Source organism: Belonocnema kinseyi, chromosome 6, assembly GCF_010883055.1.
Source record: "Belonocnema kinseyi isolate 2016_QV_RU_SX_M_011 chromosome 6, B_treatae_v1, whole genome shotgun sequence".
Lineage (NCBI taxonomy): Eukaryota > Metazoa > Arthropoda > Insecta > Hymenoptera > Cynipidae > Belonocnema > Belonocnema kinseyi.
In genome coordinates, this window is record NC_046662.1 from 129716493 (window position 1) to 129741130 (window position 24638).

The window sequence follows — 24638 nt, forward strand, 5'->3', positions numbered from 1 at the left end:
ATCTTAGACTTATGCTGAAAAATAAATTTAAGTGAAAAGCAATCGGACTGAATATAATTATGCTTGCAACTGAAAAGTAATTTTTTTCTTTTATAAGGGATACACGTGATCGATCAGACTACTTCTCTACAAAGCATTAAACCACAGAGCATAGTAAAAAGATTAAGAAATAAATAAATACTCAGTCTAAAGAGAAGTTACCTGTATGCAGTTTTCATGTACACCAACATACCATTCTGCCACTGTGTTTATCATAGAACATATTTTGACAAGATAACAATAGTTTTTTTTTAAATCTTGAAATGTATAAAACTTGTTACTTCAATAATTATTTTCATAATAGTAATTAAATTGTCGAAATATGTTCAACGCACTTAGAAATATTCAATAATAGGATAAATTCAAAGTATAATGTAATAATTTCGAAACTAGCTACTAATTTCAATTAATTATCATCCAACCATTAGCTGCATGCAGTATTAGGTGTGAGTTACAGAAAAAACAAACACATATTAAGTAGCAAATGATACCGAAAGTTCTATGAATGTTTTAAACTAAACTCGATTTTAAAATTTTGTCAAGTATCAGCGTGGAAATTGTATTAAAATAGGCTACAAATGATTGAATTCCGACTATCAGCAAAATATTTGGAAATATTAACAAAATAGTTAAGTAACCACTTATAAAATTTAATGAATACAATAATCCAAATTTTTTAATTTCTTGAACGACAATTGCAGGTGAGACATGCAAGCCCTGCGAAGAAAAAATTTCCAACTAACATCCGTCTGTCCTTTCGTGCGCAGCTAGAGTTGCCAGACAGAAGATCAGAAGCGCATCTCTTGGCTGCGCAGAGGACACAAATTGGTTAAAATAATCTAAAAATACACAGAAATAATTATTATTGAGCAAACTCCGAAACTCTACGATTTGGAAGCTCTGTGAACAGTTTGGGTATCGCTGTGGCATCAATTTTAAATTCCAGTAAACTCTAATATTCAAATACAGCCGGTTAAATAAGAGCGTGGTCACGATTACTAACGATCGGTAAATGCGAATGCTGTAATTTTTTTTCATATAGAGGTCAGTATAGTCCTTCATGCTTTATGAAAGAGAATCAGCTGACTGTTCTTTTTAATATGAACCAAGCATTTTTCGAAAATGAGTGCGGACCCGATACATCAAAGCAAGGCCTGTCGCTTGTGGGAGTAGCAAAATTGTATCGTGACTTTGAATTAGTCGTCTCAGTCGCCCGATGCCAATCTAATTGAAAACGTTTGGGCTTAAATGGAGATGAAGCTTGGGAAGAACCGACCCTGCCATTTGAAGCAACTTGGTCGTCGAATTCACAAACTTTGGAGTTCGTTTTCAGAAGAATACGCGAAAAATCTCGTCCAAAGTATGCCTCAAAGATGCCAAGTTATTATTGACGCTGAAGGTGATTGGACCTGCTATTTATGTATTTGCATGAAAGTTTTCGATCAAATAATAATATTGAGTCTTTTCATTTTCTCACAACAGTGACCACGCTCTTATTTAACCGACTGTACATGTTGTTCTGGTGGTAAGAGGATCGAACATTTATTTCCATAGTCATATTTCGCAACAAATTAAAAATTGGAATGACAACTTTCTCACTTGACTTGTCCGTAAAAAGTTTCAGTGAAGCTGGTAAAGTTTTCTAGAGAGTTCTTGATCCTCATTTTTTATTTACCTTTTCGATTTTCTATAAATGAACAGATATGATGAAAAAATAGCCAATCCTTCTATTTGACGTTCCCGGTGCTCATCAATAAACAAAAGATTTTTCCAATCTCCTGGATTCCATAGAGTAACATTAGATAATGATGCTTCATCAAGATATAATAAAAAATAATATTTAATAAGCAAATTATTTGTTAAAAGTTTGTTTTCTATAATTTTTAATAATTTTACGTTTTTTAAAAAGAAAATTCATTTTTTTCGATATCAGTTTTTTAAATAAAAAACTTCATCGTAATGTCAACAAAATTTATAATAAGTTGATAAATTTTATGATTTAAAAAAAAACATTATTTGGGCACTTGTCGAGGAAAAAAATTGTTTTTTTCAATGCCAGTCATTGTTATTAGGAACTTCATGATAATTTCAGCAGCATTCATAGTTGGTTGACAAATTATTTCATAATAATATTTTGTTTTCTTACCTTTTGTCCATGATTGAATATTTTTGGATTAGTGGAATACCAAATAATGCAGTTTTCTATTAAATTTATTCATAAAAAGTTATCCAATTTATTAAGTAGTGATGAAATTTGCTGAAATTACCATGAAGTATCCAAATGAAAGGACTGAAATTGCAATAACAAAAATTTTGTTCACCGACAAATACCCAAATTATGAAGTCAACTGCAGAACGCTTGGATCTGAATTATGGTTCTAACCAATTTGAAATCCTATAATATAGGTTAACTAGTCATTTAAATTTTTTGTTAAGTTGAATTTTCGGTCGCCATCCGTGACCTTCACTGAATCGATACATCGATCTGTCGATTAAGTGCTAGTCGCGCCACAGCGTTGCTCTCAGACGGTTGAGGCATTTCCTTGCGGCGAGCTCTTATAGTCCGAGATCCCATAGAATTTTTTGGCAGGTGATAAGATAACATGTTAAAACTTACTTTAAATTAACGATGAAGAAACAGCCCTCCTGAGAATGCCAAGTCTGAGAACGGTGCCAGAAAATTGGATTCTTAGCGATCGATATTTTTCTTAAACACCTGTGATTTAGCAATGGAAAAAAATGTATACTATAATGTAGAGGGCAATTATTGCTTTCAAAAAATTTACTTCTGATACTCTCTACCTTGACAACCACCTTCCTCACGGGGCCTGAAGCGGGTGATTAAAATGAAGTAAGTGTATGTATCAAATAGCACAGTAAGACAAAAAGTAAATGAAAGCTGAAAGACCTCTGTAAACGAAATACTCGTTCTGCCACGGACCAAGTTGACAGAAATATGCCGCAGGGGTATTTGTTTGCGACATTTATATGCTTTTGCTGCAATATTTCAGAAGAGAAGGTACCTAGTAGTCTGACAATTTCGGTTTACGGCGTTTATTTACGAATATTAGTTACGGAGTTTAGTCCAGTTTTGTCTGGTCCGTTATCCACTTCCCGTAAAAGTTAAAATGATATGTTCACATTTTTTGTCTTTCTTGTCTGACTTAGAATGGAAGCTTCTAATGTGTCCCCTAAGGGTTTACATTTTTCTTGTACCTTCTTCCCTATTCCTTAACCTAGAGAACCCTTGAATGCTTGTTGCATTTTTTTTCTTTCTTGTGTAAAAAATCTTTCGTAGCTGAAAATTGGTATCTTTTGATTTAACTCAACTGCCACAAAGTTTAAGAAATTCTGGAGGAGGGCCAGAATTATAGAAAAAGTGCATTTTGTGTTAAAGCTTTTAATCATAATATTATAAAAAAATTACAGCATTACACACAAATATTACAAATTACCTTTTACCTTAAATAATAATTAATTTAACTTTTATTTGAAGACTCTGCCATGGTAGGCGTGTGAGACATATGGAATCGTTTTTGATTTTCCATAATATTTTCAAAAGCAGGTTCCAGCTGTGACGAAGCAACTTTCAGCAATGCGAAAAGGTGTTCATCAGTCAATCGGTTTCTAATTGAGTTTTTCCGCAATTTCATGGTCGAAAAAGTCTATTCGCGTACAAAAGACGACGCAAACATCGCCATAATTTTCTAGGCGTGAGCAATCATCTTTGGGAATTCAGCTTTCCGCAGTGCTCTATAAAAATCGAGTTTTGTGGAATTCATCTAGCTATGATTGAATGTTCTTAAAATCTTGCAATCTAGTTTCAAATTCTGTGTGAAGTTTTTTCAACGCCTGACTAAATTCTTTTAGTTTGTTCTCACTCACTGGTGGCATGGATTTTAAACGCAGAAAGTGAGTTAAATCGTTCTTCGCCATGCAGTTATAAAACAGAAAAAGCTGAGTTTCAAATGATTTCAGACAACCCCAAGTCTCATCTATAAATTCGTTCTTTCCTTGCAATTTCGTATTTAATTTGTTATAGTGTTCGAGCAAATCGATAAAAAATGAAAAATCGGTACGCCAATCTTTGTCTTCGAAGATTTGGAAATCAGACCATTTGTCTGTTTTATTCTTTAAGAAATCTTGTATTTCCTCTTTTAAATTCCAAACCTGTTCAAATGCATATCCACAAGTTAACCATCTTACTTTCGTGTGGTAAAGAAGGACAGAATAATCTGCGTCGACTTCAATCAGAAATTCTTGGAATTGTCGGTGTACCAAGCCCCGAGATCGAATCGTATTAATTAGTTTTATAACCACATTAAGTACATGAGTAATATCTATTGCGTCGGAAAGATTTCGAAAATATTTCGGAAAGGGTTCGGAAAGGGGTTCCGTTCCGTTCCTTTCCGAATTGTATGTGCACTTTGCTTCCGATTTCTTTCCGAACTTCGAGCTATCCAATGAACCTTTCCGAGTCTTTCCGAATGTCCCCCTCTCCGACTTCTTTCCAATTTTTTCCGAATGTCGTCGAATGTTTCCGATTTCTTTCCAAATGTCGCCGAATATTTCCGTTATCTTTCCGAATGACTACTAATTTTACTCTTTCTGAATGTATCTAATTTTTTTCCGAATCCAATAAAAAATATATTTCTTCGTAATAATAATTTATTTTTATCTGTCAAGCCTTTTAAATTGCACCGATCATATTGATTCCTGTTCAATCCAGCAAAGACGATTTCTAAAAACCTAGAAATAGGGAAATTTCATAACTAAGAAAGCATTTTTGACTTTCGTACATTACGTACATTATTGCTGCACATTATCATATCTAAATATTTCAAATTTCGAATTTTGCATTTGCCTAAGTCTCATTTGAAATCAATACAATAAGTCCTTTTTGAAATTCCTTCTTTGTATGGTAAAAATATTACACTCTGATATATAAATTGCACTGATCTTGACTGAATGATGAAAAGCCAAAAGAAGCGTCACTTTTATCGATTTCCATTTCCATAATAAAAAACAAGGTTTATTGAAAAAGTAGCTCAGCACAATGACCTTTTTTACTGAAAGCACTATGGGAAATAAAAAATATCCGAAATTCATTTTGTTTTTAATCAAAACTCGTTGGAAAACCTCTGACAGCATATCTTCTCTGCTTGTCTACGGTGCCATTTTGTTCTAAGATTGTCGCTTACTAACTCACTCACTCACTCACTCGCTTTTAGTGGTGCGATCGATAAACCCAATCGATAGTAAGCATTCGATTGCACTAATAATCGACTGAACCAAATGAATTAAATGTATTTATATGTTTGAAAAAATGTCGTTAGTAAACGTCAATCTCCGCAAATAATAATAATAATTCTTGTAGATATCACTAAAACATATAAACACATTTAATTGCTTTGTTTCTATTGATATTTGGTTCAAAATCGAGTTCAGTGCAATTGAATACCTACCATAATCGATATGAATGAAATCAAAGAAACAAAATGGCGACGCAAGAGACCCTCATAGCGATTTTTCCAAAAATTTTTTTTAAAATCATACAAATATTCAAATTTATTTTATTTTCCATAGTGTTTTAAGTCACACATTCGTCACATTCGCTTAGGTCAAATTATATTCACTAACCAGCTTAAACATATTTTCACAATACACTAGTAATAAAAATAACATTAATATACAGGGTGATTTTTTAACTTGAAACTTTTGATTCATAACATTTTTTCATTGATTGTCTGTTTTTCGAGATATTTGAAAGTTTCAAGTTAAAAAAATCACCCTGTATATAGAGGCTGATTTTTTAACTTAAAACTGTCAAATATCTCGAAAAATGAGCACTCTATGAAAAAATGTTATGAATCAAAAGTTTCAAGTTAAAAAAATCACCCTGTGTATAGAGGCTGATTTTTTAACTTAAAACTGTCAAATATCTCGAAAAATAAGCACTTTATGAAAAAATGTTATGAATCAAAAGTTTCAAGTTAGGAAAATCACCCTGTATATGAAAAATAGTAAAATAGTTATGAAATTTTCTTGTTTCCAGGTTTTTTGGAAAAATCTCAATACGATAGTTTATTTTCAATAAAGAATAAACAAACAGTGGGACAAACAGGAAACAATTCGAAAATTTAAGTTAATTTGATTTGTTTGTTGAAAATTCAGCAATTTTGTTATAAAGTCATTCTTTTTGGTTGAAAATTCAACTGTGTTCTTAAAACTCGTTTTTTGTTGTTAAAAATGCGTATCTTTAGGTGAATTTTGCATCTTTCTTCTTAAAAAGCACAACGGTTTTGTTAAAAATTAATTGTTTCAGTTTTTTTTACTGAAAATACAATAACTTATAGTTAAAAGTGAAAATACTTTTTTGAACACTTTTTTTTGAACTAACGATCAATAATTTTAGTTGAAAAATATATTTTTTGGAAATAATGTTTTTTAGATTTATTTATATTTCTTTTTATATTTCATTATATTTATACATTTACTTATTTTAATTAATTCTCAATTCACTCATTTTTTAAAATTTCATTAGTTTTTTGTAAATAATATGTTATTTATACACTTATCCGGAAAGAAATTGGAAACGTTAATAAAGAAGTAGATGCACTGGGACACTTCGGAGAAAGTTCGGAAACCTTTGGAAAGAGAGGCGTTCGGAAACAAATCGGAAGCAAAGTTTTTCACAAGATGGAAAATAATTTTAAATAAATTTTAAATTATATTTTTATGAAAAAAGATCCTCTAGAGATTGCTCCACTGGGATCTTAGAAGATCTTTATTGAGAAAAATATAATTTAAAGTTTTTTAAATTTATTTTCCATCTTGTGAAAATATGAAATTAATTATTTTCTGTTATTTGAAGAGTTAACTTGATCGATAGTATTGATTTCTATTTCTACAGATGGTGGGGTGACATCTATACTGATCGATAGTAACTACTCTGATGATAATACAGAGTTCCTATGAAATTGCTTGTATCGCCTAGCTTGAAAAATCGTACATTTCTGAAAAACGGTTTTCTTTCGATATCTCTAAAAGCTTAATTGGGAAAGCAGCCATCCGGCAATCGACAGTTTTGTGGTTCGATTCCCAGCGGAGCGATTGTTAGAGGATTTTTTTCGAATATGCCTCAAACCATTATCCATCCAGAATCCCTCAGAGATTCCCTCCCCTCCTCTCACTCTATCCTTCGTCTCCTCATATACCTCTCTTACCCTCTTGACCAGGCCCCTCTTCACTCCCCTCTCTTCCATTGCATCCCGCAACCCCCCCTATCCACCAAAGGGATCGCGCCCTTTAGATCTACAAAAAGCGAGTACACGTTGACATCCTTTTTGGTTAGTCCTCTATCCACCACGTGCTCCAAGCCTTAGATTTTTTCGACTTCGTTATCTGCTTCTCTATCTCCTCTTCATTCGGCTCTTCTACTTCTACTCTTAACACTTCTCAACTTCTTTTCCAGCTCTTTTTCCTTTTCCTGCTCTTTCTTCTTACACACCACCCTAAACTTCTTCCTCATTTCTACGTACTCCTCCTTTTTCGCGGTTCCTTCCTTCCGCTTCCTGTACTTCTTTTTCGCATTTCTCTTCATCATTTTACATTCCTTATCCCACCACGGCTTCACCATTCATTTCTTCTTCTTCCGAAATACCTTCTTTTGCCCACAGACTTTCACTTTCTATTTTGGATCCTCCTATATCTCGTCCACCGACTCCCGCTCAAAGCTTACGTTGCCCAACTGCTCCTGATACTTCTCTATCGCCTCTTTCGCCCATGACACTCTCTCCCCTAATGAACCTTCCTCCCCCACCCTGTCTTTCGCCAGCCTCTTCCTGTATCCAAAAACTCAATGGCTGATGGTTTGATTCCACCCTCCTTTCCACTGCGAATTTCTGTATCTCCTCCCACCATTGCAATTTCATGATCACATAGTCTATCACCGATACACCATCTTACTCACAGATGAGTGTTCTCCCTCTTCGTCCCTTATTACCATACCATTCGCCACCGCCCAGCCTCTGTTCTCCAAACAGTCTCTTCGAATCTCCCCCTCTTTATTCATTATCTTATCCTTCGATTTTCTTTCGAAGCTCTCCCCTTCCCGGTATAGGCCCCCTTACCCCCAAAATCTCGCATTAAAGCCCCTCACCCAGTACCAACATACCCTCATCTCTCTCTCTCTCCCTTAGTACACACAGTCACAAACTTATACGCTGCCCCTCTTATATTTGCAGCCCTGATTTGCACGCCCCCTCTTCCTCTCCCTTTCCTTGACCGCCTCCCGTAGCCTCCAACTATATCCCCGTGGTAACCTTCGCTCTACTCTATCACATTCCTTCCTCTCTACCCAGGTCTCTGCCAGTCCAATCACATTAAATTCCTGAATATACCTCCTAAAAGCCTCATCTATCCTCTTTACCCCTGCTAAGTTCCTGTACAGCGCATTTAACACTCCTGCACCCTGCTTTACTCCCACCCTCCTACTTCCCACAAAACAAGTTTCCCTGAACTGCTTTCAACGCCTCCTTTTCCTCGTTTCATACCCACATTTTCTCGTCTATTTTGATTTTCCGACAACCTACCTTCGCCACTCTCTCGTCACTCCTCTTCTTCTTAACGCCGTCATTTAGCATTCTGTGAAATCCATTTCCTTCCTCGTCAAATCTTGATCGATAAAAACTTTCTTGTCCTTTATTCAATTCTCGTTAAGCATTATCACCAATTTTTCTTCGCAGCTCTCCAATTCCACCGACGCCACTTCTTTCTCCTTTCTCTCCTTCATCCTAACTTTCCCTACGTTGCCTTTAACCCGCCCTATGCTTTGTAGCAGCGCTTCTATCCCCTCCCTTTCTTCCCCGCTCCTTAGCTTCAATCCTCTTATTACCATATTATTTCTCCTATCTGCCTTCTCCCTTCTCTTAATCCTCAACTCCATTGCCCTTATCTTTTCCTCATCCGCTCTCCTCCTTTTCATTCCTATGCTCTCCCACTTTCTCTTCTATTACAATCTCTACCTTCCCCTAAATATCTTGCTTCTCGTCCTCCCCCCTGTGAAATTCTTCCATTCCCGACCTGTGCTCCACCTTCTCCAGCCTTTATTCCGCTCTTTCCTCTCACAAACTAATGTCTTCTTCCATCTCCTTTATTTTATACTCTTTTTCCTTTCTTACCAACGCTAACTCCCTCGGAAATCCTTCTACTTTCCCCCTCAACTATTTTTCTTCCTTTCCGCATCATTCATCTCTTACCCTCCGGTCCTGCCTCATACTTTCCGTCTGCTCCATTGCCCCCTTTGCGTTCTCCCTCAACCCTCTTATATCGCCTATCAGCACCCCGAGATCCTCCTTCTCGGCCTTCCCGTTCATTTTTAGGGGGGGGGGGAGACCTACGTGTTCGTACGCTGTTGTAAAAGAGTCTCCCCAGTTCGCTTTTCTCCAGACTCTCTTTGCTTTCTCTTTTCTTCTTCAAGAGATCCTCCCCATCACTTATACTGCAGGCTCTCTGCCTTGCCTTGTAGCTTCCTCCGGTCCGATTCTTTCCCGTCTTTGACGCGCCACTCGATATCGGGCCACGCACAGCTAGCTGTCGTGTCCTTCTGAAAATTTCCTTCTGATCTAATTCACTACTAGCACTGTCAGTACTCTCGCTGCCCACCTCCCGCTCTTCAGCCGGTAACTGTACCCCTTATATCCCCTGCAGACACACTTTTCTCACTTCTAACATCCCTCAGCACTACGAGAACCAACCTTGTCCACCACGAAACCCCAAACTCCTCACCACAAAACTACCCCATTCCCTTGCAAACCTAAACTCACTTTCCCTATTTAGTCAAATCCCACCCCAAAAGTACAGTGTAAATTAATGTTTAACTAGCCAATTTACCCCATACGACCCTACTCACCTCCTAGACTTCCACCCTCACACTCCACTGACACCTTCCACCCAAACTCCTAAAAAACTTCTCACCACCTGTCACTGCAACTTTGTCACCATCGTCACCAACATGCAAGTTTTGCTTAAGCAATGTGTTTAAACCTGCAATTATGAATAAAAAGTTCGTTTTTAAATAAAATGTACAAAAATGCTTCGAATTCCATTCATGAGACTTCTACTGTTTGCTTACAGCATAATGGTATTGCTCAGAAGCGTCAAAAACTTCACAAGTTTTTGTCGCCTACGGCAAAGAAGAGATGGATCTTTTCCAGTTTATGAACAGTTAGACCATTCAATAGTCTTATCCTGCTGTGATACTTCTTTCAATGAAAGATTCATAGAACTAGTTGAAACATTCCTTGGAACGTATTTGTACTGTAAAAATTACTTATAATTGGATTAGAAATAGGCCAGTTATCACCAATCGCAAGTGAAGGCTAATAAAGCAGAAGCAAATAAATTCCAAAAGGACATATCTCTACCGTATATTCTTGTCAACTTTAGTGCTGAAAGAACGATTTTTTCGCTTATAGAGGGCTTTCAGCTTTCATTTACTTTTTGTCTTATCATGATACTCGATATATACACTTAATTTATTTCAATCACATGGTATATATATATTTTTTTTTAGAAAATAATTTAAAAGAACATTGTTTTAATTTAGAATGGTTAAATGAATAAAATATTCTATTTATAGCTAATACCAGTAGTAGCGTGTTTATTCTACCTAGTGAGCAAAAAAATTAAGGAAGTCCTAGAGACGTCTTTGGGACGCATTTGTGTTAAAAATAATTGTATACAATACAATACCTTTTTATAATGCTATACAATTATTTTTGAACTAAATACAAATTTAGTCTACAAAAATGTCATTAATTTAAACACTTTCAAAATCTTTTAAAGGCTATAGAGTTACTCCAATTCTAAGATAACGCGTTTCGGATAACCTGTACCCTCATCAAATCGCAATTTCTTTTTCTAACAAAAGTTTGTCGGAGCTGCAAAAACACGATATTTTTTAAATATCATTGTACATTGTAGTGTAATAAATTCCATAACCATGACGTAGTGAAGATATCTAACATACAAAAAAACAATATATTCACCTCGTTTTGGTATTAGTCACAAATAGAATAGTTCATATGGTATAAATTCTATTCCGTTACATAAATGACATTTATGTAAGAAAAAAATCGATCGTTAAGAATCCCACTTTATCGCACCTTGGTTAAACTTGGCGCTGGCATTAGGACCGTTTCTTTATCATTCATGTGTCCTGTTTCCTTTTAAGTAACTTTTAACATATTACCTTATCATCTACCGAAAAATGCAGTGGGATCTCGGACTATTAGTCAGTACATGCTTTAGTCGATAATTTCGGTTTTTTAATACGTAGACGAGAGCTTCGCACTCAATCAGTGTTCACGAGCTACTTGTTTTATAACCTCCTTGATCAGATGAATAAATTTCTGTTGGTGGCGGAGCACTGACACATAACCTCTAATAATTAATTTCGAAACACTAACCCCGACTTAATAATTTTGAAATCCTAACCTCGACTTATTCACTTAAACAAAAGAACCGAGCGTTCCATGTCATGTACATGCTGGGTACCTACAGCGCCTTGCTATATTATTAGGCCAAAGCAAAGAAATTACAATTTTCACATTATTTTCATCATTTACTGTAAGTACTTTAAGGTACTTATGTTTTCAAACTCCTAGTTCGCCAGATTCGTCAGATTCGACCGACGAATTAGCATGTTTTTTGCTGGAAAAAAGACACCGTTATCGCCTAACGGTAAAATCTTCAGGTATGAATCTCATTGAGAACGTTTGGGACAACATGAATTAGAATTCAGTAAGCACACTCCTACAACCAAGCAAGCGCTAATTTTAATACTCAATCACACTTTGGAAAATTGCCCAGAGATCAGAAAAAAATTAGAAACTGTATAAACAGTATGTCTCTTCGTTTCAAACATGTAGTAACTGCTAAAGGCTGCTATACGAAATACTGATTATCAGGCATAAGCTAAAAATATTTCTTTAAATGTTTTTACTTAGTTTATACGTTGATATTGAACAATTTTGTTGTAAAATCTGTAAGAATTATATTATAGATTATACATTTTATTCAAAAAATGATTAACTCCATTCAACCGAAGCATTCTTACAATAAACACTGACTTTTAATTAGAATCAGTATTTCGTATGATCACATTTAACAGAAAATGCAGCTTCTATGCGATAAGGTATATTTTTTATGAAGTGTTTAATTTTTCTTTTTATCTCCAGGTAACTGTATTAAGTGTGATTTAATATCCGAATTAGCTCTTGCTTGGTTGTAATTGCTTGCTTACTGACTTCTGTTTAATGAAGTCTTCAACGTTTACGGTGGGATTATTACCTGGAGCGTTGGTCGCGACCCTATCCTGCCGAACGCTCCGCGGGAGATAACAGTCAGTTGTTTAAAACGAGAAGTACCCAATTTTCTGGAACTAAGATTTTCGGACAGCAGTCCCCATTGCTCTCTTGAGGCCTCAAATTGTTCTCCAGGACTTTGAGAAACGAACTATATTCCAGATCGAATTCTCGGCACCAGCCGACTACATAATTACTGCCAAGAAGGTAGGGGTTAGTGTTATGGGTTGTTTTCGAACATTTAATATTGTTACTGTCTCTGAGTTAAAAATACGCCAAACCTCTGATATAGTTTTTCTTATATTTATTCTGTATGTGTTTCTTCAATGGTAGTTTTTAAATGTTAGGTTTGATTTTTAAAAAACATTTCTGGGTATTTTAATTCCCTGAAAATGGCCTAAATTTCTAATAAGCTCATATTTATGCCAAGAAAATAATTTATTTTGTGGTGTAGTTCAAAATATTAGCAAGATTGACTTTTGTCATTTCTAAAACTTGCTCTAGTGGAGATTCTGGCTGAGGAAAAAGGTAAGTTTTCTTGTCCAAATAAAAGAGCTCAAGAATTGACAACAATAGGGATTTTATAACATAGAGCAGTTTTCGTGCATAGGTCTTGTTGATCGTAAATTTACTTGTAGTATTTTTCATTACTTTGAAATGTATTTTTTCATTGTTTATAATAAGATGCAGTTTTGACAAAATATATATACTTTTTAAATTCTTTTTTCTAATAGCTTACAATGTGTTCTAAAAGCTCTGTAAATTCTGGGCTTCTGGGCTTTTATCGGCATTCAAAAAAAATTTTGCACTAATTTCCATTTTGGAAAATGTAATAAATTCATGGAATATTTGGGTCCCCGGAATAGTAATTGACTTGTCAAATCGTTCTTGTAAAGACTTTTCCTTGTCAATATTTTCATATGGACCGAATGTATTCTGACATTTGCGACTTTCAATCAATCTTATGCATTCACGATTTGCTTAGCCAAAGGTCGTTGTTGGGTTGATTAAGTAACCGCTTTTTTAATGACCTCACTCCGTCGCCTGGGCCTATGCAATCTGAAATAGCAAAGAAATTACATTCTCCTTTTCGTCCGAAATCAACTTCATGATGTGTTAAGTTGAGGAAATTGTTTCGATTTTTATATTGAACTGTTGATCCGTCAAGATAAACATTATTTTTGGTGGAAGTAAATGCACTGATACCTCATTCAGCTCTAAAATTACTGAAATGATTAACATTCAAGAACCCGAAAATTCCATGATTTTATTCCATTCTTAATAACGGAAATTGTTGCCAAATTTTCGTCAAATCCGGTTGAAAATCCAAAATCAATTAAAATAATAAGGCTTAAGGCTGAACCTTTGCTTTCTGACATTGTGTTTATCGTCTCGGCATACGTTTCTAATTACTGTTATTGTATGAGAAGTTATAGGCTCTGACATGCATACTTTGACCATCCACTAATAACTTGTTCAAGTATTTCTGGCTCTTGCTTGCACTCTTGACATTTGGTATTGCCTACAAGCACATTAATTATGCGCTCGCGATAAACTAAGGCGTCTTTAATGCCGTCTTAACAGATAAAAAAAATTCCCCAGTATCCAATCTCAATCCAGCATATGTGAGAAACATGCTGGATAAACATATCGATAGCTCTTTTTAGCGTATAAGGCCGTAGAATTTACGATGGAGTGGCTTATATTCTTAGTAGAAACGAATGTTCCACCTAGTTCCGCAGAACTGATCAATCTGTAGATAGAACCGCTCTTCGATAAACACACACCGAGCTCAGCAAACATCTACATCATTTATCATGAAAGAGGTATATTCGAGGTACGGAGTATCTACGGTGAATGACTTCGGTGGATTGTCATCATCATGCCTATTCGTCTGGCCACATAGGTATCTGAAATAGCTGTTAGTTACCTGTCTTGTGTCAGATATTATGCCAAATCTTTTCCGCTAAAGGTATCTTTTTTATGTCGAAAGGGATATGACACTATTCATGAAGAGGGAGAGCAGCAACTTCCAGCGAACACACCCATTCCACCAAGACAACCTTTGCAAACAAGGTCAATAATCAAAGATCAACCCCCGATCAAGTTAAATATGAGCTCTTTAATACATCTCACTATGCTTAGAGAAATCTCCTGCAACTTACCATATGTAACTTGATAAGCAGCTCGTGGTTCGTTTTATCGAATACTTTGCAGTATTCGATCCAAGCCACAGAATAATTGCGTGGACTCCTCTTCGAGTCCTGGGTAATGCACATGTCTATTAACAGGTTATCCCTGCCACCTGCCAGCCTACCTGCCGTTGTTAAAATATTACACTATATACAGACTCGATGGATGTTGATATTCTTTCTTTGAAGATGCCAGTAAGCAGCTTGTACCTGCTGTTTAAACAAGCTATGGACCTGTTATTATTTGTACTTAAAACATCTCCGGTCTTACGTATTAGTATCTTGCGCTTTTCCTCTAATCACTGCCGGATGGATTGTTCTCTATTTAAGAAAATAGTAAATAGAAGAGGCAGATGCTGGTGCATAGAAGTAAATTTCTTCCACCAAAAGTTGTTGATTTTATCTGTCACTGGCGCAGAATAGTTTTTAACTGTCTTCACTTCTTCATCAGTGATTAGTGGATATTCTTCCTCTGGATGTTGCAACATTTACCTTTGGAAAAAGCTGCGAAGGAGTGATACATCTGAATCCTCTTCATTAATCTGATAAGTATCTCCATACACATTCTCCCGGAAGATTTAAATATCTACTCGACTAAGCATATTTTCAACGGCACATCACTTTTTATTGAATAGACGGTAAGGATAAGCAGAAGAGGTGGTAGTTTTAGAGTCACACTTCTTTAATGTGTAATTTGCTTACCCTAAGTTTCAAGCAAGTACCCTAACTTTGGACGTAAATGTTTTCTTTGCTGTTATATAGCTAATCACGGACTGACCATTTAATTCTGCCGCCCCGCCGCTTTCATTTTAAACTGGATGTGTAAAATACGCTCGTGAATATTACTTGGGCGTACTGAAATATAATTAATTCTATTTTCGGTGAGCAAGGAGACCGCCTTCTCAGAAACTACAGAGGTCAGAGTTCAGAAATTAACATCTTCGGTAAGCAAATCGGGGAGAGCAATATTAGCTTTAGCTAATTTGTCCATCCTGAAAAATATTTTTTGGTTGATTTTAGACCTCCTGGTTCTTATAATGGCATTATCGGCTGTCTGCAAAGGTGGTCTTGCTGGAACGGGTGGAATATCCACTGGAGGATGTTGCTCTTCTTTTTGGTGAAAAGCGTCATATCCCTTTCGGTGATAAAAGATACCTAACCTCTTAAATACTGAGGCGTTGCATAAGCATCTTCTGTATGCATGCTGACCCAAAATTCATGTAACCGCAGCATGTATCCTCTTCGCGCCGGTGTGCTTCCTTCCTACAGATAAGGTTTTCCCTTATAAGTTGACCCGACCATTTAAAACGATTTTCTTGTGTTTTTCCGGTGCCACAGCCTGATCGCTGACTCAGCTCGGTCATATTGCCACCCTTAACTGAACCTAGACCTCCATCCGACAGATGCCTATTGTGGGTAGCACTCTGCGATATTGATGACGTAGCCACATAATTCGTTGGATTGGGGGTTAGCTCAATGCAACGTGGCTGGCAGCAAGAGCCGGAATCTTGGGAAATGGGGTCGCCATATCCATTATAACAATTATTATCATACTATTTCTAATTTTGATACGAAATTGTAAGCTATCTATATCTTTTTTTGGACAATAAAAAATGTTTTTTTTTTAACATTGCGTAAAAAATCAGTCTCATTATGAATAATTCAATGAAAATACATCTTAATATCATTAAAATCGCTAACAATTATTTTTGGGTTTTTATTTCAACATCTCAGAGAACGAATACTAGAAGTTTCATCAAAATGACTATTAAGAGATGAAATTCTTCAAATGATTTGACGCAGAAATGCTCAGATATCTAAACATATGAAAAATCTAAAGTTCCATGAAAAAAGTCGAACATCACGCTAAAAAAAGCTAAAATTTTGCACGTCTAAAATATTGACAAATAGGCGAATTTACATAAACAATTAAAATCGCTATTATCTGCAGATTTGCTTTTATCTTTATTTTTCGGTAGATTGAGGAGGCACGAGCTCGATAACGCGATGAGAAAAATGGGTGAAATCCAATGATTTTGCTGAAGGATATATCGGAAATTCTTAAAAAATGATAAAACGAAAATCTCTGAACAAACAGAAAATTCAATAGTTTGGGGGATAAACTACCACTGACAAAATGGAAGTTTGTGCAAAAAATCTAAAACACTTTGCTATTCGTCAATTCCAAATAATTGTCACTTACATAGTTACACTACGTATTTTATTCCAAAGAAGGATTAATTAGATTAAAAATAACCATGGATTTTCATTTTCATTTTTAATATTCAAACGAACTTTGAACTCGTCAGAGCTCAATATACTATTATATTGCTTGAAGAGAAGTTTCATTTGAGAAAATGAACATCGACATATCTTTAGTGGAGTCGGAGAAAACCGAAATAAAAACATATATTTTTGTACTAAATTCTAAAACTAGTTATTTTTTAAACTCAATTTTACGTACAATAACTGTACTAATATTCCTCAACATATTGCTGATAGTAAGGATCCAATCGATCATGAGCCCGAAACCTCTTACTTATTGAAACTTTCGGGAATCTGTTTTGAAACATGAATATAAATATCTTACTAAAAAATAGTTTTCACAGAATACTTGATCAAGTAATACAGAGTACCATTTTAATCCATTGGGGATGATTAGGGATATCAGTATTTTAAAATGGTACAGTGGTGTGAATTGTTTGTTAAACGATAAGCAGGACTTACAACGCGCGCCGAACCCAACGACATAAGTCTGGCGGCCTGTTTTACCTGTACACCTAAACGCTGTTGGGTATGACGACTTGTCTGCTTTACCAATGCGCAAATGAATTCTGACTGGAGTTCAGGCTGGTCTAAACACTGTTGAAGTGCATTTTGTGCAAGAACGACGTGATAATCTATTCCTGCTTGTTCTACGGCTACAGACATGAAGAGTTGACAAGCCTGTTGAACAAAGTATCAAATATCGTTAGAACAGACATAAGAGTGGTACAGTAGTTCAAATGAAAATAGTAAGTAGATTTATTTTGGTGTTCACAAATTTGTATATCATAGGTATTTTCGACGGATAACAATACATTAGAAAAAAAACGAGAAGACGAAAAATCGAAAAATAGATAAACAATAGAATTTAAAGGTGCTTGCTGTAATTTATTTCTTCAAATGTATTTTTATCTGCAAAGAATTTTGACTTATGTAAAGTATTTTTCTAAGTAAGCTAGAACGGAATTAAAAAATGACAAAAATGACAATTTTACTTCATAATATTCTGAAATGAAAAATACTCCCACAATCTGAAGATTCTGGTAAGAAATAAAAGTGCAGATTATCTGTCCATGCTTCTTTCAATAAATAAAGACAATTTTTGAAATGGATCATCAGGAAAAATGGAGAGCGATGCAATCATAAAAATGTTCTAACGTTCGGAGGAATTGTATGGTGGAATATACCGCAACTATATCAATGATGATGAGTCGAAAACAAAACACGGGAATCGCTCATTTCCCACCATACGGTATTACAAATACTCGATAAACGCTTGACCGATTCAAGTCATCGTTAATTTCTCCCCGTACTCGATAAACGCTTGGCCGATTCAAGTCAAACACATTCCCCTGCAGAGAGTTTGACCGGTCACCATTTAAAAAAAAACGTTGTTGAAAAGCTACGATTAAGCATCGTAGAAACTAAAATAATAAAGAAATTATCATGAATTTCTGACTCCAGAAAACCCGCTGAGGAGCAGAACGCCTTTCACAGAACATCCCCCGGCCGACTACGTATATCCATATAGCTAATAGAACAAAAATGACCAAAAAGACACTTTCTTTCATTCCCTAACTGCGACTAACCCGTTAAAAGCCTTATATTAGTTTCCGAGTGATGTGATACATTTTTATGAAAGAATTAAGACTTTGTAAAAGATATATACAATATAAATAAGATAACCTAGATATAAAAATATTAGCTTAATACAGTGACTGTTTCTATGGGACGGAATGGCTACACACATAATAATATCTGTATATTTAAATTTATTAGTCAACTACTTATTTATGTCCGTCCTGCAGATAGATTCAAAGTTTTAAGCTAATATTTTAATATAGATATTATCTTATTTATATTTTATACGGCTCTTACAACACTTCTTTCTTACAAATGTATAAGGTCACTCCGAAACTAATACAAGGCTTTTTCTATCCCATATATGTACAATTTTGATGATGACCGTCCACGCGCGGTCGTAACGTTAATTCTGCTGTGAAATTTTAAATCTTTATCCATTAAAAGAATCTTTTACCAGTAATCTACACTTTTATTTCTGACTGTCATCTTCAACTTATATTACCCAAGTTAACACCTGAACACCTTCCTGAAAATACTTCTTCAATGTTTCTGATGTTTTAGAATATTATCTAATAGTCATTCGCCATTCGATACATCTCGCTATTTCTCCAATAGCATAATCAGGGCTGAATATAATACAATTCTTTTGAATAAATTACTAATATACATATTAAAAAATCACAACTTTATGCCCAAACAAGTGTCTGAAATATCACGTAAATGTTTATAAAAGTTCTTTGCTTTATTGTTCAAACGTGCTTAAAAATGTAGTTCAGTACTATTCCGAGCAGAGTAAATACGATGAATGTAATTTGAAAAAAATTCTTTAAATACTTCCATTACCGGTGGAATTATGGAATTCCAAATACTCGACATCCTAAAAGTGAAAAAAGGCAAGAAATAGATAACAACAGCACACGGTGAATTTCCTACTCTTTCCAGATTGAAATAATAGCTATTAAAGCTTGCTTAATGGAAATTTGAAAGCGGGCATATGAAGAACAACCCATTTACATATTCTCTGATAGTCAAGCAGCACTGAAGGCTCTCCTGTCTGAAGAATTAATTTCTAGACTTGACTGGGATTGCCTTCAAGCTCTTTTTAAGGTTACTGGTAAAAACCGGATCAGTCTGATCTAGGTTCCCGGCCATCATGATATTGATGGTAATATTAAAAGTAGATGCACTATCTAAGACCAGAGCTTCAGAGCCACTGATAGACCCAGAACTCTATTGGGGTGTCTCGTATGCATCGGCCAACAGAGGAGCAATGCAAGATTTTGGATGGAAAAAAGGTGCATTCTAAGAAATTTATATCTGGTACATATACTAAGAGGATTAATGAACTCTTAAACATGGAAAGAAGGCAGCCTTATCTCGTAGTAGAAATGCTTATTGAACACTGCCAATTGATAAATACTTGACCAGAATTAGCATTGGAGACAAACCTTGTTGTCGAAAGTCTGATTTTGAATGTGATGCAGTAGTATGCTTCGTATGCTTCAGAAAAAAATACCTGAGGGATAATTTTCTCGAACAAGATTTTGATGACATCTCCTGTAGTTTAATAATTAGCCTTCATGGTAACTACTGACCTTATGGGAACAAGTTAAATTTTAAGGTTTAGTACAATAAATTTCATAGCAGTGCTACGTGAAGTTAATGCCCTACCCTCTTCAATGATAATAAACAGAGTCCGAAATACCATGTGAGAAAGACCGACCTAATATTTTCCGGTTATGACCAATTTTCGATTCTCAACTTCCACTTTCCGTATGCTTCAGAGAAGTTAATGCATCAAAAATGAACATCCTCAACGCCGACCGATTTGAGGAACAAATCTTCCGAGCAAGAGGTTTGTATCTACTTCGGAGAGACTATTTCACCGATCTTACGTCCTGAATGCGGCTTGGAGGCAGGCCCGAGTACGTGTAGGTCTCTCCAGTGTCAATATGTCTAATAACACTTATATTTACAATGTCTGCGTCAGCGAGAACGCCAATAATCTTTCCATTCTCCAGATGAATATTGGCACACTTGTCCAATCCGAAGTCTAGTACAATGTCTCCTGTGTACTTATTGACGCTATTTAATGCACTTTGAAGTTTGTTTTTACCATAAGAATAGATCTCTAGGTCATCCACATAAAATACATGAGTTCGTTCTATTAGAAAGTCCGTCTCAAAAACTATGAAAAGCTGTCAGAATTTCAAAATTGTATTTTTACCACCTAGGACCTAGTTTATAGTGCTGCCTGTATCAACTTAACAAAAAAATTAATTCGATGGGCAAGAAAGACTGCACCCCGTGTTTAGTGTGTGATTGACTATATAACATCTGGTAGACCATACATGGAAAGAGTTTGAAAGTTCGCCTAAAAACTCAGGACTTACAGTTACAAACTGAAAAAGTTAAATCTGCTGATAACCAAGTAGCATATTTTTGACAAAATATAGGTGTTATCTGACGCAAAAAGGAGCATAGAGAAGAGGTAGAGAAAGGTTATAGAGAAACAATATCTTCTTATTAACCAAACGCGCATCTTTAACGATCTCCCTATTTCTGTTAAAAGTCCACCCGAGCCCAAACAGGTATAGACTTTCTGTAAAGAGGTATACAAGATCCCGAAAACATTGTGGTTGAAAAATGATACTGATAAACGGATCTTGATTTGCTTCCACGAGTTTCGCGACAAGCTCATCTGAGGAGGAATATCTATTAATCACTGTCCAAAAAGTGAGAAAAGCACTTAGTGCATGGGGAACTTTTCCAATTCAGGACCAGATGCTATTAAGAACTTCTGCTAGAAGAAGCATACTTTTACGCACCAAGATCTGGCCCGCCTATTCACCTCATATTTAAAGTCGGAAACGCGTATTCCACAGTGGCTGCTGTTAAGAAGCACTATACTCCTACTGAAAAAGCAACTTGTCCAAACCAAAGAATAGCAGGCCAATAACTAGTTTGAACACACTATGTCAGATCTTTACAGTTGTGCTAAACAATAGGATTATTCGAATCTTGTGACAACGAAGAACGTCACCTACCAGAGGGGCATCTTTTAGGACGATGCCATCAGCTCTCTGCTTCTTTTCAACACACTTCTGTCTCTATCGCTCGCATTACGCAATTCTCCTGGATACCTCTGCGGCTGTACTAAATATCGCAAGCATAAGGTTACTCATGTATTTCATATTGATTATCTTAAATCTATGCTTCTGGAACAATAAGCTTCAACTTGCTCTACATTTCATCAAGAAGTAAACAGGAAAGATTAGTTAGGACTTTGGATTCGACAAGTGTGCCAAGATTCTATTAAAGAACGGAAAGATTATTGGCGTTTCCGATGACCCTGAGCTTGTGGGTATATGTGTTATTAAGCATCTTGACACTGGAGAGACCTAAGCATGTCTGGGCATGACTCAAAGCTGCATTTTGGACGTAATATCATTAGAGGTGTCTCTCCAAAGCAAATACAAGCATTTTGTTCGACAGATTTGGTTCTAGTCTACACGTTTGGGTTAGTTCGATGGACAAAGAACAAGCTTACTGTCCTTAATATCACCACACGTAATATCACGCATATGCATAACAACTTGCATATTAATTCGTCCGTTCTGCGAGTATATATGTCACGCCCTCAAGGCGGACGCGGACTTCTGAATCTCCAATGTCTTCATAACCGAGTTTTTTAAAGTACAGCTTACATCGTTGCAAATGGCAGAGATCCTCTCCTAAAAATTGTCAGGAAATACTAAAGGATTGGCAAATGAGCGTTACTTTACGAAGCCACCGAGCAAGCGGCCGAGACCCTCAGTCTGAGTTTTAACAGCAGAAGTGAGAAAATGTGCCTTACTCAATCTGGATGAATCACTTATAAAAGCAGAAGTAAAGATATCACGAGTTGGGGAACTCCGAAAAAAGCTGCTCGACAAGGAACTGCTCAGAACCTTTTACAGAAATTTAGAGAAACAGTCCTTTTTGAAAAAGCATTCTTTTGCTTTCCTAAGTTCATCAGGACTAGATTCAGGTATCAAGGGTTTCATTTTTGCATGTCGGGACTGTATCATTTCTACCTTAGTATGCCGTGACCGTATTTTATGTCTAAAAGTTTACAGTGATAAGTGCAGATTGTGACATGAACACGCTGAATACTTCGAACACTTATGTATCTTCCTAGATATAGTGCGACGCTTGGAGAAGTCTAGAGCAGAGGGATTTTTATGTCAGAGAATATGGATTTTTTAAATTATTTGTGATAGGACGCAGTTTTGAAAAAATACTTTTTAACAAAAAAATATCTAAAACTTTTTAGTTTATCAAGAACTAAATTTTAAACTTTATATGTCTTGTAAAGATTCAAGTTGGATCTCTCTTAGCTTTTAATAAATAAGTAATAATGTACGCCGTGGCATGTTGTGTACAGCGCCCAAGAGACTGAACTCTGAAGTTCGTGTATATGTTTATAATATTCTTCTATTGTTCGTCTATTGTTTATATGGGTTTTCACAACGTGTGCATCGTTTCGGTGAAATTTTGCGCTTTCTATATAAAAAAAAGGAAAATAAAAAGTGGCGTTTTCTTCAGAAATTCACTTTAAAATTTAGTTTTTGAAAATCATACATAATTGAATTTAATATTATAATTTTTTATATATTTCCATCACTATGTATCAAATAGATTAAGCATTAACAAGTCAAAAATTTCCATACGCTATATTCTTTAAGAGAATTTGCATTACTTGAGTAGTCGGAATTTATTTCCATAATTCAAATTTATAAACGTACGCGCTAAAACCGAATAGCTACTTGCTCGGTGTTCCACGCAAGACCGAGAGAATGGGAGGAGCTGAGTCTCGAAATGAGAAGAGGCGGGAGCTCCGAGTAGCGTTTGAAGAAAGGGAACGAAAGTAAAGAATGAGCGAGGCAGGTGTAGAGTTCGAAAGCGGTAACTTAACGGTAAGTTATGGTAAGTTCTCGAGTGATTTTTTTTTTAGAATTTACGAGAATTTAAGTTTTTCACCGAAGTAAATTTAGCATTTTGAGTTCAAATGGTTTTGAATGCAACCTGTAATGATTTTGAGTAACTTAGGGAATATTTTTCGAATTATTAACAGTTTGTGACATTGAGTAGTATAAAAAATATAAATACAAAAAATTGTAATAACTCGGAGAATAGTAAAAACTTGTACATACCTTCGGCTTATTTTAAACGAAATTTCGTATAATATTTGTCAAAATGATAAAAAAATATTTTTAGAATTTTTTCCTTAGATTTTGCCCTAAGGTCAGACTTGAAATAACACAGCAGTACAATTCCAAACATGTGTACAGACTTACATTTTTCAAAATAATTATTTTACTCAATGTTAGTAATAATAATATACATTTAGAAATTTTAATTAGTTTCAGAGTTATTCCAATTTTTAGAAATCATCGAGATTTGAAGTTTTTTTTGCAGTATCTTTTATAAAATTGAGATTTTGTCGGAAATTTGCATTTATTAGACGCAGAATTTTATTCAATTTCGTGTTATAATGTGGAAAGGTTTTTAAAGTTTTTAAAGAAATTTTTTAAAAGAAATTAGTCAAAAAGAATATTATTTAAGAATATTAATCAGACTGAGTAACGTAAGGAATGAAAAACAAGGAATAGTTATAAATAACAACGATGATATTTAATATCAATTGTGTCTTTCCTACCTAACTATTTAGATTCTTATAAAAATTCAACTACTTAGTTTTGTTCACTCCAAAAACTAGATAGTTGGCACATTTAGGAACGCCTATCAGATTAAGTAAGTTTAATTAGAGTATTAATTACACAAGGCTGATCAACAAAGTGTTATAGATTATAAACAATAAGTCACAGGAATGGGGTTTATACCATACTCACTGTTCTACGTTAACTATTTATCTTCAGCTGAGTATCACAGGTACTTAGTTTTGCTAATACGAAAAATTATTATTGTTCAGGAATGTAAAACTTTACTTAAAATTTGTTCGAAACTAAAGGTTAATTATGTTTGAAAGAATTTATGTAATCGATAAATAAAATTCTATTCTGAAAACGATGGAGTATATTGTATATACGAGGGTAGTTCAATAAGTCCTTAGAATGAAATATAAAAACAATTTTTTTTGGGTAATTTTTTTTTATTTTTCAACATAATCTCCTTGGAGCTCTATACA

General features: G+C 35.1%; 1 protein-coding gene across 7 annotated transcripts in view; it reads right to left on the bottom strand.

Annotated features, from left to right (window-relative positions):
- Nucleotides 1-24638, bottom strand: part of LOC117175209 (uncharacterized protein CG43867) — a 629535-nt gene that overhangs the window by 96359 nt on the left and 508538 nt on the right. For all 7 annotated transcript variants that reach the window (XM_033364853.1, XM_033364852.1, XM_033364851.1 and 4 more), the window contains one exon: nt 17372-17545. In XM_033364853.1, coding sequence (XP_033220744.1) covers nt 17372-17545 — 174 coding nt within the window. The remainder of the gene's footprint in view (nt 1-17371; nt 17546-24638) is intronic.